Here is an 18,132-nt window from a genome sequence, read left to right as displayed (position 1 = left end):
TTTTAGAGCATCACCTAGTCATTCAGAAATTGAACCCAAGTATAGTAGAAACATAAATTATTATGTTCTCACCCCCAAAAAGGTAAATATGTGATAAATAGTTAATTATCTAGGTTGGGGGAATCCATTCACAATGTATACGTATATCAAATCACCACACTGTAAGCTTTAAACGTACAATTTTATACGTCAGTCATACCTCAATAAAGCTGAAATATAAATACATACATACATACATTATTATATATGATAGAGGTCCTTTACTGCAAGGAGGGGGAGATGAGGAGACTACTGCTTTATGCTAAGTAGCCATTCTATACCCATTCATTCTCGAGTCCAAACACTGAGTTACATTTATACAAACTAGGGTGTAATTCTGGAAAGGTGCATATGTTCTAGAAAGGTGTATATGAGGATTTATATGCCGTAATGGCATAAGATAGAGTTACAACTTCAACGTAGGATTAATTCTATGTTTCATATTTAGCACAAACAGAAAATTGATCCTGTGTAGGCACATATAGGAAGGTGAAAATATGTAAGTAATAGTCTGGCTCTTAATTAAAAGACAACTGGCAAGTTCGGGACATAGTATTGGCCTAAGGTCATGGGTGAGGGGTCTGAAATATGGAGGAGGAGAGGAAGGACGACTTCTGAAAAGGACTCTAGGGCACTTCTTGGCAGATATTTGGCATCCCGTGCCAACTTGATTGAGAGGCTTTCTGGAGCCATGTAGCATTTGTCACAAATGAGCTGGAATCCCAATTAGCCCTGACGACTGAGAAAAAAAAATACCATTCATCGTTTCTGAAATGTTCTGATAGTATGTTGGCAAACTAAGGGGGTTAAAGTTTGTTGCCAGTAAACATTAGTTCTCATTAGAGAGTATTTACATACTGAGAAGTTGGCAGATTGCATTGCCTTTCTTTGCCCCTTCTTTCCTTGAAGCCACGGGACTGGTTTTCTTAATCACCCTTTTGATATGTTAATACCCCTTGAAGAGGACTAACAGCCCCCAATATTTATTAGCACTTCTCTCCACTCTTTACTGGCCTTGACTGTTTTCTCCCGGAAGCTCTTCTCTCCTTGCTTCTGCCTCCATGTCTATCTCTGTCACTACCGCCCCCGCCCATACTGCCCCCACCCGACTCAGATTTCTTTGCTTTCCTTGTCCATTGGCTACCCAGGCCTCACTTCTACCTCTGTAGTCCCCATCCTATCCATAACTTCTTTCCATCCCCTCTGCCACCAGCCCCTCTGCTAGCCATTACCTCTAGATTTCTACCATTCTAAGGCTCACCCCCCTGCCTCTACCACTAGCAGAGTGCACACCCTGGAAGCACAGCATCCATGTTGTCATTCTCTTGCTGTGAAACATAGTCAGTGTTGTCTGCTTACATTAAACACCCACTCCTTTCCCTGACAGTGTCAGCATTCCACATGGCCCAAGCCAACCCTCCTGACCCATTCCTCAATTACCTTACGCCATAACCCAGACCAACTAAGCTACATTCATAGAACAAATACCTCCTTTATTTCCTTTGCTCCTATGATTCCATCCCCTCATTATGCTTGTCGAAATTCTGTTTTCCAGGGTCTATTTCAAATGGCATTTTCATGCAGTTTTTCTTGACCTCATGAGAGAACTCCCTCTTGAGAACCCTATAGCTCCGCCTTGTGTTTGTGATACTTATGCCTTATGTACATAAGCATGTGTATTCATAGCTACCCATTGTACTTACATGCATGCAGGTATATGAACATAATTACATACTAACAAGCATATAGTGTAGATAAGGGATAATGTAATATTCTGAGAACAACTCCATTTTTAAATTGTAAGATGTATAGTCCTCCTATAATCGAAGAGAATGTAAAAAAAGAATATATGTGTATATATATATGCCTGAACCACTTTGCTGTACACCTGAAACTAACATGACATTGTAAATCAACTATATTTCAATAAAAATATTTTAGAAAAAGATTTACAATAAAAAGATATACAAGACAAAACAAACAAAAAAGACCTATAGTCCAGCTCTAGCGCTTTCTCTTACCAGTTGTCTAATCAAAGGGAAAAGAAGAAGTCAGAGGGTGGGAGTGCGGACGGGGATTTGGCATGTTGAGTGACAACTATATCCCAGGTCCTGTGCCAGATGTTACATGTGCATTAGCTCTTTTAATGTGTACACAAACCCTACTACTAAGTATTATTACGTTAGTTTAACAGATTAGAAAGTTGAAGCTCTGGGAGATAATGAACTTACCAAAGTATCTGAGCCTCAGCTTCTTCCTCCAAAAATGAGGGAAATAGTACTTAAGTGTCTATGCCATGGATCTTATAAAGTTGGCAGGTGGATTAATTGAGCTCTAGATGTGAAAATGCTTTGTCAACCAGAGAGTCATATCCCCTTATATATTTGTTTTATCCCAACTGATTCCAAGCTGCTTTAGGGCAGGGACACCTTATCATTCCTATTCACATCCCCAGCATCTAGCATAATGCCAGGCACATAATAGATAGCCAATGACAGCCTCCTTAATAAATCAGTCTTTAAATGCAAGCAGTACCTACCCTCATGCTTTGAGCATAAGAGACACCAATAAATATTTGTTGAATTTAATTGAACTGGAAGGATGTCTCAGCTAAGCACTGTTTGTGGGATTCCATTGACCAGGCAGTTCAAATACCATTACATTGAAAACATCTGTAAAACAAAATATTTTTGAAGTTCTAATAATGTCTTACCTTTTCGAGCAATCATTGATTTTTTAAAATCTAATGTTACAAAAACCCAGAGTAGCAAATTTCCTCTCAAATAATTTGAAGGATCCTTTGAGTGTGTGTCATAAGATTTGACCAGAGGATATTGACCCTCATGTAACTATATAGAACTTCATCTTTCTTTAGCTAATGATATAACTGCCAGCACCTTGAACTATCTTTTGCCACTCAATGGATAGTCCACAGATATTGGAGGCAGAGGAAGAGCTTTAAGTATAACTGTAGTCAGTTCACTTGCTTTTCTCCATAGGAGCTGACATTCATATCCGCCTTGCTGTCAGAAATTTTCAGTTTTATGTAGTATGGATTTCTCACCAAAAGTCTCATAATACGAACGAAAATACTTTTGAGGTTTACCTGAAACCAAGTAATCAAAATTACATAAGTACATTGAAGGCATTTGTTGAAATTCTGAACAGGTATTCATTTGTCATTCAAGTTTTATACTAAGACGTTGGTCTTTGGATTTTTTCAGACATTTCTATGACAACCCTATCCAGGTTGTTGGGAGATCTGCTTTTCAACATTTACCTGAACTAAGAACACTGTAAGTGTTTATTTCTCTTACAGATGATTTTCCCTTTGCAAGGTTGTTGTGAAGACCAAATGAACATTTCAAGTGCTTTGAAATGGCCATAAAAGTGACCCCTTCCTAGAATCTTCTCCCAGTAATACTCATGTACTCCTCCTTCTAGGACTTTGAATGGTGCCTCACAAATAACTGAATTTCCTGATTTAACTGGTACCGCAAGCCTGGAGAGTCTGTAAGTACTTGAGTAGGCTCTTGACTTTGCCCAGAACTTGCACTACCCTTCAAGCCTGACCAGTCTTAACATCAGTGAATCAAAATATGTCACTGTGTGATGCCTAAATACAAGAATGATGTCTGGTTTGTGTTTCAACAGGACTTTAACTGGAGCACAGATCTCATCTCTTCCTCAAACTGTCTGCGATCAGTTACCGAATCTCCAAGTGCTGTGCGTGTCAGTAAAGCAATAATGTTGTGTAAAATGACCAACATTATTTCAATAATCCTTTAAAAGAGGAGAAAGTTCTTTCCTTGCAGGTTTTCAGGAGGTCAGGCCTCCTTTGCCCGCTTGGGGCCAGGGAAGTGGCTCCCTGGTAATAATGGCAACAACGTACCCCTTGTTTCCAAGTCCCAAACAGTCTCCCATTAGAGTTTCAACGAGCACACATTTCCCTTCAGAAAATGGATATGAACAAGCCAAAATAACTTCATTGCCCCCAGCCCCAAATCCTCTGAAGAGCAGGAAAAAAAAAAAAAAAGAAAATCATGGATCAAAAACCCAATATGGATGCCAAAATAAAATTATCAGACCCACACAGACCTTGATAAAGTCAACCAAACATTCTTCCGGTATAGTTGCTGGTGCCATGTTCTAATGTTTCGTCTAATGGCTAAACAACTTGCATATGTTATTTCTGTTGACTTGGGGCTTTTTTCCTCTGCCCTTCCCACGTTTTACAAAAAGTAGTTTATAGGAATTGGAAGAGCCTTGTTCTGACCTTCCATGTTCAGCCTCCCCCCTCAACACCCTGTGATCATCTTCTCAAGCACTGCTGGGATGTAGTGAAAGCACCCTTAGTCTCTGGCATGGCTCTGTTCTCACATGGCCGACTTCTGCGGCAGTCAAACGCCTGTGATTCCACCACAAGCTTTCCAGAGTAACCGAACTACAAGCAGCTCTACAAATGTCAAGTGGAAGAATGGGAACGTTCTTCAGTGATTCTGCCTTCCCCTATCCCCAACCCACTACGTCACTTTCAGGCCGCAGTTGCTCAGTGATAGGAGTTGCAATAAACCACATAACAACCTTCAAGTCAGCCATGCATGTATAAAGGAAGGGGATCAAGAGCAAGTCTCCTCTTCTTCACCTCATATCTCCCTAGAAGGTATAGATACAGGTGAAGAAAGAGAGAATTAGGGAAGTAAAGTACACCTCTCAAAATCACACTGCAAGAAAGTAGCAGAGTTCGAATTCAAATGCAGGTGGTTTGATTGAATAACTGGGAGAACAAGTATAGATGCCAGGTGGTGGAAATCTCAGGAGCCGTCTTCAAATTCTGCCCACCACACCCAGAATAAGTATAATTATCCTCATTTCTTCAGGAAGCTGGCTCGGTAACATGACCAGGATTTCACATACTGTAACTAATAAGTAGGGAGCCAGTATTTAAATCGCATCTGTCTCCAGTATGTCACACAGCGAATGGTAAACCACTCGGGTCCAAAGCTGCATACACGGAGGCTGACTGGCAAACTGATTAAGAGCAAAAGCTCTGGGGTCTATTTTTCTGGTTCAAATCCGGCCTCTATGCTATCACAGTATCTTGAGCGAGTTATTTATCCCTTCCGGGGCTCCATTTCCCAACCTATAAAATAAGAGATGTAGCCACTTCCTTCAGGGGATCGTCATAAGGATTCAATAAGTTACTACACGTCAAACACTTATACCAGCACCTGGAGCACTGTAAACTCTTCGACCATGTTAGCTCTTATCATCGTCTTTCTCACTTCCTTTACACCATTATTCTTTCCTGGAGTGGAAACCTAGAAAGGCCTGAAAGACGGCACCTACATTAATGGCAGTATCCGGCCATTTTCAAAGCACGTCAACCTGTAGCATTGATTTGTTCTTCACAACAACCCTGCAAGATCAGCAAAGCAAGTATCTTCTCATTAAAGAAGAGAATTGAAAAAGACATCAATGCTTCGTCCAGCATACCAACGAAGTAGAATTAAAGTTGAGAGTAGAACCCCGGGTCGTGACCTTTACTCCACTCTGTTTTCTGTTCTGGAAGTACAGGTCTGAGAGCTCTCTTCCTTTGGCTGCCTCATCCACTGAGTAACTGTTACATGAGGCGATGTCACTGTACATGAGTGATTTTGCCTCCAAGTTGCTTCTTCTCCATGGGAATGACTTGACTGTGTGTGGCTTTCCCCACTTACTAGCTGGTGATCTTAGTCTTTGCTTCATATGGGAATCAACACAAATGTTTCCTTCATAAGGTGACCACAAGGATTAAATGAAATAATCCAGGTCAAGCTGTAAACATAGGGTCTATATATAAGAAGTGCTTGATCAATGCTAGCCATGAAAATCATTAGGTAATAGGTAGGAAGGTGGTGACACTGTGTCTTTATGTAGAAGAAGGTTTCATGCACCCTCTACTAAGAACTACACAGGAAGGATTGTTCCCCTTGCTGTCTGTGGAAACGAGTGAACCAAATTATTATCAGCTTTGATAATATGTGTGTCCATTTTATCACATTCACTACTTTCCAAAAAAACACACCATATTGTTAATCAGCTGTATTTGTGCATAGGTGTGGGACATTTTTGTTTTGGTTTGGTTTGGTCTTTCAAATCTCTAGTGTAAACTACAAATTTGTGTTTGCACACAGCTTTATCTGAATTATTCATGTGTAGTAAATTGAACTGTATTTCTACTTAAGTTCTATTTATTCAATAAATGTAAGATAAAGTGAGCAATTTCAAAAATAAAGTAATTTAAAACCCTCTCAGAAAACAATATGGATTTTTCAGTTGCATAGTGGTGATCTGGTTTTAAGAATTAGAATCAGGCATGAAAGTGAGTTAGTTGATTAGCTGATAACTTTTAAAACATGAGGCAAGATTTTTTTAATATATATATATATCTGTTACTTTATCTACCAGCTTCCTTTTTTTAAGCTTTCTGCAAATTACCATGGCTTGTTTTAGATTAGTTATATTATACTATAAATATGTCCAGATGTTTTTGTTATTCCGTAATTTGTTGAGTTTTGGCTGAAGACTTTCTTAGATTCTTCCCCCCCCCCCTTGTAATGATTGATTTCAAAGTTAGTGCTATGTTTTGAATTGTTGTTGGGATTCTTTTTCTGTTGATTAGAAAAGAACCAACAATGATTCTCTCAGCTGCAGAGATATAGCAGCTCTTAGAAATAGAGGCACAATTATTTAATTTAATTTGTACTCATTTCTGTAAGATAATAGCTAGAACATTGTAGATCATCACTAACAAAACATAAATAAATTCATTAAGTAAATTATTTAAATCAATTAAAGAAGTATAACAGTTACATTTCAGTTGACATCTGAATCTACTGCTTAATCTAATAATGCCTATGACTACCTGCTGCACATCAGGGCTGGGGAAAAGTTCATAGTCTGCCTTTGGGAGCTAAATCATCGTGGAGGGGAAAAGAGAGCAAAGCATGTTTCCTTACAATTAATATATAACAGATTTTTCCCTTTTGTACCTTCTGTTTTTCAGAGATCTATCTTATAATCTGCTAGAAGATTTACCCAGTTTTTCAGTCTGCCAAAAGCTTCAGAAAATGTATGTCTGTAAGAGTCTCTAAGTCACCTAGCGAAAACCAAGAGCCAAAACTCACATTTCCAGGGGTCATTGGTTTGCTTACCCTGTGGTTCACTGGGGAGACATGTGATGCTTTCCCTTCTTACACACAGGAGCTGTGACTGTATAGGATGTCTGTAAAGCTGGGAGACATAGATGATATTATTTTACCATGCATTATACTATAAGTAAGGCATTTATTATGTTGTAGGTTTTTTTCCCCTAACCTGGTATAGTAATGAACTGGGTTTATTTGAGCTTTGGAACATTTTTTAACTTACACCTCCAATGAGTGGCATTATTTTTGTTCTGTTTTTTTTTTTTTTTTTCCTGAACACAAGTGAAGCTCATATGCATGGCATTATGTTTTAATATGGGGGTACTTGAGTTTGTTGGTATGTTTGCTTCACAATAGTAGCCTTCACGGGAATTCCCTGGCAGTCCAGTGGTTAGGACTTGGCACTTTCACTGCGGGGGCCCAGGTTTGATCCCTGGTCTGGGAACTAAGATCTGGCAAGCCGTGCATGCGGCCAAAAAAAAAATTTTTTTTTCTATCCTAAACCACAATAGTAACCTTCAGAAGAGGTGCCATATTAGTCATATTTCAGGTGCCATTGATGCTAATTATGCATGAAATATTTTAGAATTCCTCTCTTAAAATTGCCTTCTCCACAAAACATCAGCATTGTTGCTTTATAGTCATGCTTTGGTTTTGGTCAAAACAATATTAACCATTTATCCTTTTCTGCTTAATTTTTCTCTGAATGCCTTTGGGCGAGGAAGGGAGGGGGATAAAATCCACTTTGAAAGGTAAAGACTTGGCACTCCTGAAGACCCTCCAAGAATATAAGAAAGGCTCAGAAGGCAGAGAGAGGCATCCTCAAGGTGTTTGAATGATGTTGGCATTTGGAATATAGCTTCAGATTCACCCAAAGGGAATAGCTGCTTTGAAAGAGAGGCAATACTTTTTTATGTGGATAAATTGCAGTGTTCTTTTTTAAACAAAAAGAAATTTTTCTCAGTGTCACTTGGTAGTCGTAGTTCATGTGTTCCTGTGACTGAGGGGAGGTAAACCCTCTGTAAAAGTTCTCTGAAGACTAATCTTTGAAACCTGTGGCTCCGAAATGAATCTTTGGAACTTGTCATTTCAGAGACCTGCGACATAATGAAATGTATGAAATTCGAGCCAACACCTTCCAGCAGTTGTTTAGCCTCCGCTCTCTGTGAGTACTGTCTCTCAGCAGCTTCCCCAACGTCGAGCACTTTTTCTCTCTTTCGGGTCTTCCCCTAATATTTTCTTTTCACCGTATACTTGTATTGTTGGGCCTTTGTGCATGTATCTGCTAGGAGAAGGCAAATATTTTGCTCATGATCATTTCCAGGAACAGGTTCAAAAGCAGTAAATTTGCAATCTGCCCTCTGCCAGTCAGCAGACATGAAACTCTGATAAAGAGGAAGGAGGCCAAGCTATTGAACAGCGTACAAAACGTGTTTCTGTTCCTAGCTGGGAATTGGCGGAGATTGTTCTGCCTGCAAAACTGGGGTGACCACACAGTTCTTCCTGCCTGTTTTTCTTTCCTGGTCAAACAGTTTTTCAATGTGAGTCTCTCTAAGTGCTTAAGAATCACCTGGAGGTGACTGTAAAAAATGCAGAGTCCAGGTTCTCACCTGCCTCATGAGTTAGACCCTCAGGAGTAGGGCCTGAGAATCGATATTTTAACAAGTACACTAAGGTTTAAGCACAACTGTCCTGGAAAATGCTTCTGTTGCTCAGACGACTAAGATTTGTAAATATTAAATTCCATTTTATGATTGAAAATACCATATATTTGACATATATTATAAATATTAATACATTATGTAAATGTATAATATATTGTATATTAATATATACTATAATAGATTATTATATATATTAATATATATTGAAAATACCATAAATACCGCTCCACTCTGATGTGCTTTGCACATTCTGTGCTACAGGACTCAACACTCAGCACTGCCATCAGGTAGACCACACACTACCTGAAAATACCATATATTAACCATAAGTTTAAAAAAAACAGTAACAAATTTTTTGTGCATGACGGATTTTTTTCCTTCGCGAAACTGGATTTCAGTGTAATTTTGGTGAACGATGACAATATGTAATGTTTAAAGTGCAGGATGTTGTTAAAAACCCTTTCTTTCCTAAAGTTTTTCTTAACATTTAAGAGACTATACCTTCATAAAATAATACCATTCCTCAAAACATTTTAAATTCACCTTGGAGAATCAGCTTCTCCCAAAAATTCACTTTGAAAACCATCTTGCTCTGAATTTAATTGTGTTGCCCTTTCCTTACTTTTGGTCTAAAATAGGCTTGTGAAGTTCTTTAACTTTTCAAAATAAATGTGAAACAAAGATATTGTACATTACCTGCTTTGATTACCTGCCTTATTCACCAGGTTGGAGTTCTGGCTGTTTCCAAAAGTTAGTTCTTTTTCAAATATATCAAAGGTTGATATATTTGATAACACTGTGTTGTACAATTGAAATTTGCTAAGAGAGTAGAACTTAAATATTCTTCACCAAAGACCCATGGAATCACTCTCCTAGATCACTGTCATCACCCTCCTTACCGGACTTTCCACCATCAGTCTTTACCCATTCATCTCATTCTCCAAAGAGAATCTTTCTTAAGTAGAAATTGAATCATGTTGCTTCCCTGCTTCAAAAATCTTCTGTTATTCCCCTATTGTCTTCAATACCAAAACCAAACTTCCAAGCATCATCCTTCAGAATCTGATTCCAACCCCCTGGAACACCTTCATCTCTCACCCACCAGTTCCCAGTCCCTTGACACATGGACCATTGTTTCTCCTGGTCCTGTTGCCCATTGGATTCCTCCCCACTCTTAACTTGCCCCTGTCCATCCCATAAGAACAACATCTCCTGTCTCTGAGCCCTCTCCACTCTGATGTGCTTTGCACATTCTCTGCTACAGGACTCAGCACTCAGCACCGCCATCAGGTACACCACGCCCTACTTGAAAACGACAAGAAGTTTTCCATCTTCTTATCCCCAGCTTCTAGTGCAGATGGCAGGGCTTGCAACCCTCACTGGACATGTATTTGATGAGCAGCTCAACAGAAGACAATCTCCCACTCAATTCCCATTTGTAGCCTTCCCACTCCTTCCATGCCATTCCTTCCCCTCGTTAGCTGGAATTTTCTTTTGTTCTGCGATCGATGAAAGGAGCAAACTAAAAAGCCTTCCAGTTTTCCCCAGTTCAGGGGCCTTTCAAATGAGAATGTAAATGTTCTGTGAATACCATTTATCCTAGTAACTCAGGGGGCCCAACACCATGAATAAATTATTTATCTGTGCTAGAGAAAAGTTGACGATGATCACTTTCAGTTTCTTCAAATGTCTACACTTTAGTTCCCTTATGAGTTATGAATTTTAAAAATACAAATTTTAAGTTCATTGCTCTTTTTTTTTTAATGTGGAAGTTCTTATTCCTGTAAAATTATCTACATTTCATTATATATATGTTTGTGGAGGGAAGGGGTGAGTGAATTTTATTTCTCAATAAATTGTAGCTTTTGTTATCAAAGGCTTTTATTTCCAACATATGCTAGCCCCTCTCTTCTTCATTTCCCAGTTAAGAATTAAATGTCCATTCTCTTTACTGGGAATTTTTTTTTTTTTTTTTTTTTTTTTTTGCGGTACGCGGGCCTCTCACTGTTGTGGCCTCTCCCGTTGCGGAGCACAGGCTCCGGACGCGCAGGCTCAGCGGCCATGGCTCACGGGCCCAGCCGCTCCGCGGCATGTGGGATCTTCCGGGACCGGGGCACGAACCCGTGTCCCCTGCATCGGCAGGCGGACTCTCAACCACTGCGCCACCAGGGAAGCCCTGGGAATTTTTTTTGAAAGTATCTCTGAGTTTCTCTTAAGGCCTGACATACATGGACAATGTACACAAATTTTTGTTGAGTTTCATTACATATCCAGGGACATTTTATAACTTAAAATTTACTTGCCTGTCAGAGGAAGAGCCTCAGAAGTTCCTGTCTCTTCCAACTCCCTGACCCCCACTCATCTTAGAAATGCCCTAATAAAATTTTACAACCATGTTAAAGTCAACTTTTTAGCAAGAAGAGAGTAAAATCTAAAGTATCCACCTGAAGGATTTTCCTGGATTGATTTAAACAAGGTTGCTTTAAAATTCTCTCTTTCATCATTTTATACTATTAATATCTGCATCTGAAAGATGATTTGATAAGTTAATTGCTCCTGTCCTGAATGGAAATTACATTTTGTTAGAAGAATGAATATATATGGTAAAACTTCACACACATTAAATAAAAGTCTTCTTTTATTTAATCCTCTCACTTGCCTTTTTTTTTTTTTAATAGGAATTTAGCTTGGAACAAAATTGCCATCATTCACCCCAATGCATTTTCCACTTTGCCATCTCTAAGAAAGCTGTGAGTATTTCATGACTTGTTTATGGCATGTCTTTTAATAATTGGGCCCCATCTGATTAATCAAAAATGTTGGTTTGGCTGAAAAAACCTGCAGTGCACAGAATGCCCAGCCCTCAGTGTCTCCTGCACTGGAGCTGGATCACACCGGAAAGGAGAACCCCACTTCCCACCCCCCGCCCCTCCAAGGCCATGTGCGTCCTTATGTGGATAAATGACGATCTGGGTGACAGCTGGTTCTGGTTATTGAGGTGAAATTTTCCATTTTTGCTGAGCCATCAGGTGGAATGGACTAAGACATCAGTTCAGTTCTAAAGGTCTTTCATTTTAGAGTTTGCCATCTTGACTAACAGAAAATCTTCCTGTCCATTTTTTCCCTCCCTTTCCACCTCTTGCTCTTTCCTCTCCCCCTCTCCCGTGTCTCAGAGAGAAAGAAGGAACTGGTCAGACAGAAGTTATGGCGAGAAGGAAGAAAATAAACCCACCCACAACAATGTTTTCCCCCTCACCCCTAACTTGATCGAGTCAGCACCACTTTTCAAATTACATGTAGCACCTTCCACTTGATTTTTGATGTCCCCATCTGGCAAAATTAAGCTGAATGTAGAAATTACAACTTGGGTGTGATTAAAACATTTTTCCTCCTGCGATTCTGATGGTAAATAGAAGAGTTGTCAGGAGCTAAAACCAAAATGGTTCCTTTTACCATTAAGAGGAAGGACCCTGCTTAGAAGTTTTTATGGAGCAGTTTAATCATCTTTAGGTTGCTTTTTTAACATAATCGTTTTATGCTAACACAGACTAAAAGCCAATTGTTGTTTGATGTTTTGCAGGGACCTATCATCCAACCGCCTGTCATCTTTTCCTGTAACTGGGTTACATGGTTTAACTCACTTAAAATTAACAGGAAATCATGCCTTACAGAGCTTGATATCATCTGAAAACTTTCCAGAACTCAAGTGAGTTTGTCATTAAAACTAATAAGATACATTTGTGGTCATGTGAAACAATAGACGTGTTATAGTGGTTTTCAAAATTTATGGGACTCTTTTGAATTGCATTTCATGCCTTCAAGTCCCCCACCCCTGGGGCATTGTTAGGACAAGCCCTGGAGTGGGAGAATGTGTCTTCCTGACCATACTTCCTTCCTTCTTCAAAGATGCCTCCTGGAACCACAGAGTTCATGGAAAGAGTTTGAAAACCATTGATCCGTGAGATACAAACTAGGACATGTAATTAAATAACATAATTGTACTACTGTTGACATGTTTAAATTCGTCTTGCTTATGTATATGTTCTAATAAAATGTACTAAATTAATATTTGTTTGAGGAAGTAATGCTCTTTAAAACCTGTTACACTTATTAGCGATAAAGTCCCTTGAAAGATTTTATATATATATATATATATATATACATGTATATACACATATATATATTCTGTATATACATTAAACCACAGTAGTTTTTACATACTTTAAAACCATAACCCCAAAAGAGAGTTTAGAAAATAAAAGAGAGGAAAAAATGTCTACAAATACACTTAAACAAAGTTTTGTTATTTCCTTCCAGATTTTGTTTCCAATGTATTTTTAATTGTTAGAATCACAGTACGTATACAAACTTATATCACCTTTTCATCACTTTACGTTATGTCATACCATAAGCACTTTTTAATGGTGTTACAATTTTCCTAACTCATTTTTTAATGTTTTTATTATGGAAATTTTCAAACACAAAAGTAGAGAAAATAATATATCCATCACTCAACCTCAGCAACTGTCAATATTTCATGGCAATAATTTTTAATAACTCCGTTTTTATGAATAGCACTGTAATCAACATCTTTATGCACATAGTTAATATTTTAGATTATTTATTAAGGCTAAGATCCACAGGCAGAATTATTAAGTGAAAGATGAGCACTGTATTTAACAATCTATTTCTTTAAGTGTGTGTTTTTGTTTGGTTTTGTTCATTCAAAGGGTTATAGAAATGCCTTATGCATATCAGTGCTGTGCATTTGGAGTATGTGAAAATGTCTATAAAATTTCTAATCAATGGAATAAAGGCAACAACAGCAGTGCAGATGACCTTCATAAGAAAGATGCTGGAATGTTTCAAGTTCAAGGTAAGAGCTGCTATGTCACTGTGATGAAACTGTGTCTGAACGGGGCTTGAAAAGTCATCGAGCAGATCATCTGAACTCCAAACAAGTCCCTATGTAATCACCCCAGCAAGTTGAGAATCAATCCCACTTTTTAAAGATTCTTAGAGAAAGAGAAAACTCCTTTAGGATTCATTCTAAAAAGTCATATTTTCTCTAAGGGATTTCTTAACACTTATATTTACAATTAGATCCCTTTTAGCACATATTGTCCTCAGAGGTAAATATTAAAATTGATTATCAATATTTTCATCAACTTTTATGAGGACCTTATCCCTGTGGATAACTTTTTCAAACATGCTTCTGTGCTTTTTTCTCCAGAAAATACAATCTATTTTTATTCTTAAACCCCAGTGGGGAGTGAAGGATATAGACATTTTAGATGCCTCCATATTTCAGCAGAAGGGCTTAAGAATCCAACTTCTTATCCAACTAATCCTAAAACATTCTCCCCACCTACCCCCCACAAAGGCTAGCTGTCAGGAAAGTGAAATGAGATAATGTCTGTAAAGCACTTGGCTTTTCTTGAAGCAAGACCTGACTTAAATAGACAACAATGTACCTCAAACCACACCTGTGGTAATGAGGCAGTGCTCTGGGCAGCCCCCAGTTTCCTTTCCCTGCCAACCTTGCAAGTTTGTACAGAGTCTAAATAGACTGGCTTTTCTTCCTTTGGGTCTTAATGATTTGTTGATTCCCAAGCAAGTATGATTCAGTCTGTCTGCACATTATCTTAACTTTTCTTACTGCACACAGATCTGGTTAAGGAGCTGATATTATAGCCCTTGGCTTTTTTATTTTAGGCTACAGCATATGTCTTGCTCTTGTTCTTGCTTTCATTTTTGCTTTTTCTGCCTCACCCACCCTAATTTCTACTATATTTATTCCCCCCCCAAAATAAACAATTAGAGTGTCTACTGTGTGCCAGGCACTGTTCTACGCCCTAGAGGCACACAATGAACAAGAGAGACAAGGTTCTTCGTGGAGTTTATTTTCAAGGACAATGATTTGCAACCCTGGTCCATATATTGTAATCACACAGAAGCTTTTAAAAAACACTGGTGCCCAAACCTCACACCAGACCAATTAAATCAGTAAGTGTGTTAGATCACAAAACTCCTGTTTCATGGATAGCTAATCCAAGCACCAAGCAGTTACTAGATTTGTCTTCTGTTAAGCAGAAGTCCCCAGAAAGACTGAAACTTACTAATTCTCCCTCTTGTACTCAGAGAACACAGCTCAGAACATTTGCACTATAGCCATCTAAGTGTTAGAAAATTGCATAAAGTGGTTCTTCCACTGAATGGAGAGGCCCACGCTCTCTCTCTAATTTAGGTCAGCGCAATTTGGGGCCATCGTGAGCTCCAAGGAACAAGAACAGAATGAGAGAGCTTCGACGTTACGACAGTGAGTCCAGGGTTACTGTCCCTTGCCCCCAGTTCTGCTGAAATACTGTCATATAGTAGCTTGAGTAGAACATCCCAAAGCAATTTTATAATAGACTTGCAAGAAAGCCCAGGGAAAAGTGGGATGTCTGACTCTCAGTTCCCTTTGTGACATTTCATGTCTCCAGGGCAATCCAGGACTCTCCTCCCTGGAAGTTGGCCCCTGAAAAGAGAGACAGAACTAATCATTCCAGAACTTCTCATTCCTGCAGATGAGCGTGATCTTGAAGATTTCCTGCTTGATTTTGAGGAAGACCTGAAAGCCCTTCATTCGGTGCAATGCTCACCTTCCCCAGGTGAGAAAGGCATCAGAACTGCTCAGCAGCAGTACCCACCCTTAACTCCGAGGCCATCAGGGACATTTGGCTACACTTCAAGGCAAAATCTGTGCCACCTTTGCAGCTCATCAATATCCCACTCCATGGGGACCTTTAAAATACAAATGTTCATTCCCTGGAGTTGGTCTCCATTCATAAATAGGATTTTTGTAGGAGACTTTTGATTCAGATTAATGGAAATTAAAGAACCAATCTTATAGTTAGAAGTATATGTAATTTTTAAAACAATATTAGCAATTTAGTCTGGTATGCAACAGTCTTGCTTCATGTAATCACTGATTTTTGACAGTGACTTCTTGTAAGTCTTATCTAAATAGCTATTTGGTTAAAGCAAATAATAGTTTTAGAGATAAGTAAAAACTATATATATTATTCACTTAATTGTTTGTCCCATTCCCTGAAATAGGATAGACCAGTTGAAAAAAAAAGACAGCTGGGAAGGGTTGATATTTTATTTTCAACAATTTGATGGTTCCTTGCTCCTAAACGTCAAATGTCAATCTAAACCTAAGACGACATTCTCATGAAATGCACCTTCATACTTCCTCTTCTAACATCACTGAGTATTTCCCTGGGACTCTCCTTCCCTGTTTACAGAACATTTTTTGAAGCATTCTGCACAAATATCATAAAAAGCCCAGGAGGGACTTCCCTGGTGGTCCAGTGGTTAACACTTCGCCTTCCAATGCAGGGGGTGTGGGTTCAATCCCTGGTCGGGGAGAAAAGATCCCACATGCCTCCAGACCAAAAAAACAAAACATAAAAAAAAAAAGAAGCAATACTGTGACAAATTCAATAAAGCCTTTAAATATGGTCCACATCAAAAAAAAAACAAACAAACACAGAGATCTGACTTGTTACCTGGCCCTCACACTGCTGTATTTGGGGGACCTGAATCCAGTGATTTAAACTCCTAGGCTCCATTTCTCTGGGCATAGCTTGAAAATCTGGGCACCCGGTATACTCACCTTTACATTAAATAGTGATTTAATAAAGTGGAGTGTGCCATAAGGGAACTGTGTGTTACCATGGCTGTTACTGGTCTGTATCTCTTGGTGTCCTAACAAGAGAAACAAAGAGGTAATTTGGCAAAAGTTGTGAACCCTAATTTGATACCCAGTCTTTTTCTTCCTTGGACTTCTAGGCCCTTTCAAACTCTGTGAATACCTGTTCGGTAGCTGGCTGATCCGCATTGGAGTGTGGACCATAGCAGTTTTGGCCCTGACGTGTAATGCCCTGGTGACCTCAACCGTGTTCAGAGCTCCTCTGTACATTTCCTCCGTAAAACTGCTAATTGGGTTAATAGCCGTGGTGAACATGCTCACGGGGGTCTCCAGTGCTGTGCTGGCTGGTGTGGATGCCTTTACTTTTGGCAGCTTTGCGCAGCACGGTGCGTGGTGGGAGCAGGGGGGCGGCTGCCAGGTCGTCGGGTTTTTGTCCATTTTTGCTTCGGAATCCTCGGTTTTCCTGCTTACCCTGGCAGCCCTGGAGCGGGGGTTCTCTGTGAAATGCTCTGCAAAATTCGAAACGAAAACTCCTTTTTCCAGTCTGAAAGCAATCGTTGCGCTCTGCGCCGTGCTGGCGGTGACTATCGCCGCGGTTCCCCTGCTGGGCGTCAGCGAGTACAGCGCCTCCCCGCTCTGCCTGCCGCTGCCCTTTGGGGAGCCCAGCGCCACAGGCTACATGGTGGCCCTCGTCTTGCTCAATTCCCTTTGCTTCCTCGTGATGACCATTGCCTACACCAAGCTCTACTGCAATTTGGAAAAGGGAGACCTGGAGAATATTTGGGACTGTTCTATGGTGAAGCACATTGCTCTGTTGCTCTTCACCAACTGTATCCTTTACTGCCCGGTGGCTTTCTTGTCCTTCTCCTCTTTACTGAACCTCACATTCATCAGCCCTGAAGTAATTAAGTTTATCCTTCTGGTGATTGTCCCCCTTCCTGCATGTCTCAATCCCCTTCTCTACATCCTCTTCAATCCCCATTTTAAGGAGGATCTGGGGAGCCTGGGAAAGCAAACTCACTTCTGGACAAGATCGAAACACACAAGCCTGATGTCTGTTAACTCTGATGATGTTGAGAAACAGTCCTGTGACTCAACCCAGGCCTTGGTAACCTTCACCAGTGCCAGCAGAGCCTATGACCTGCCTTCCAATTTTGGGTCACCACCAGCTTATCCGATGACCGAAAGCTGTCATCTTTCATCTGTGGCATTTGTCCCATGTCTCTAATTAATATGTGAGAGAAAGTTTTCAAAAATTGAAAACCCAAAAATGTGAGGTTGAGTATATCAGAGCAGTAACTAAAAAGAGCTGAGTTGAAACTTGATTTAAAGAAAAAAAAAAAAACCTCTCAGTGTCAAAACGCTGATAATTATTGATATAAGAGAGTGAAAAATAAGTCTAAATGCTGCTTATATAACTCGTTCAGCTATATAACTCAGTCACACTCTTCAGGTAAGCCTAAAATATATATAAATATTTTAAAAACAGATTGAAATGTTCAAAAAATTCTCCATGATTTCAATTGAATTCTTTTTCAAC

General features: G+C 39.5%; 1 protein-coding gene across 3 annotated transcripts in view; it reads left to right on the top strand.

Annotated features, from left to right (window-relative positions):
- LGR5 (leucine rich repeat containing G protein-coupled receptor 5) overlaps positions 1-17,820 on the top strand; it is a 120,346-nt gene extending 102,526 nt beyond the window's left edge. For all 3 annotated transcript variants that reach the window (XM_060112779.1, XM_060112778.1, XM_060112777.1), the window contains 10 exons: positions 3,264-3,335; positions 3,484-3,552; positions 3,694-3,765; positions 7,088-7,153; positions 8,323-8,394; positions 11,572-11,643; positions 12,474-12,599; positions 13,624-13,769; positions 15,463-15,546; positions 16,733-17,820. In XM_060112779.1, the coding sequence (XP_059968762.1) occupies positions 3,264-3,335; positions 3,484-3,552; positions 3,694-3,765; positions 7,088-7,153; positions 8,323-8,394; positions 11,572-11,643; positions 12,474-12,599; positions 13,624-13,769; positions 15,463-15,546; positions 16,733-17,820 (1,867 nt within the window). The remainder of the gene's footprint in view (positions 1-3,263; positions 3,336-3,483; positions 3,553-3,693; positions 3,766-7,087; positions 7,154-8,322; positions 8,395-11,571; positions 11,644-12,473; positions 12,600-13,623; positions 13,770-15,462; positions 15,547-16,732) is intronic.
- The last annotated feature ends 312 nt before the right edge of the window (positions 17,821-18,132 follow it).

This window comes from Mesoplodon densirostris, chromosome 11, assembly GCF_025265405.1.
Source record: "Mesoplodon densirostris isolate mMesDen1 chromosome 11, mMesDen1 primary haplotype, whole genome shotgun sequence".
Lineage (NCBI taxonomy): Eukaryota > Metazoa > Chordata > Mammalia > Artiodactyla > Ziphiidae > Mesoplodon > Mesoplodon densirostris.
This window is presented reverse-complemented; position numbering and strand designations above follow the sequence as displayed.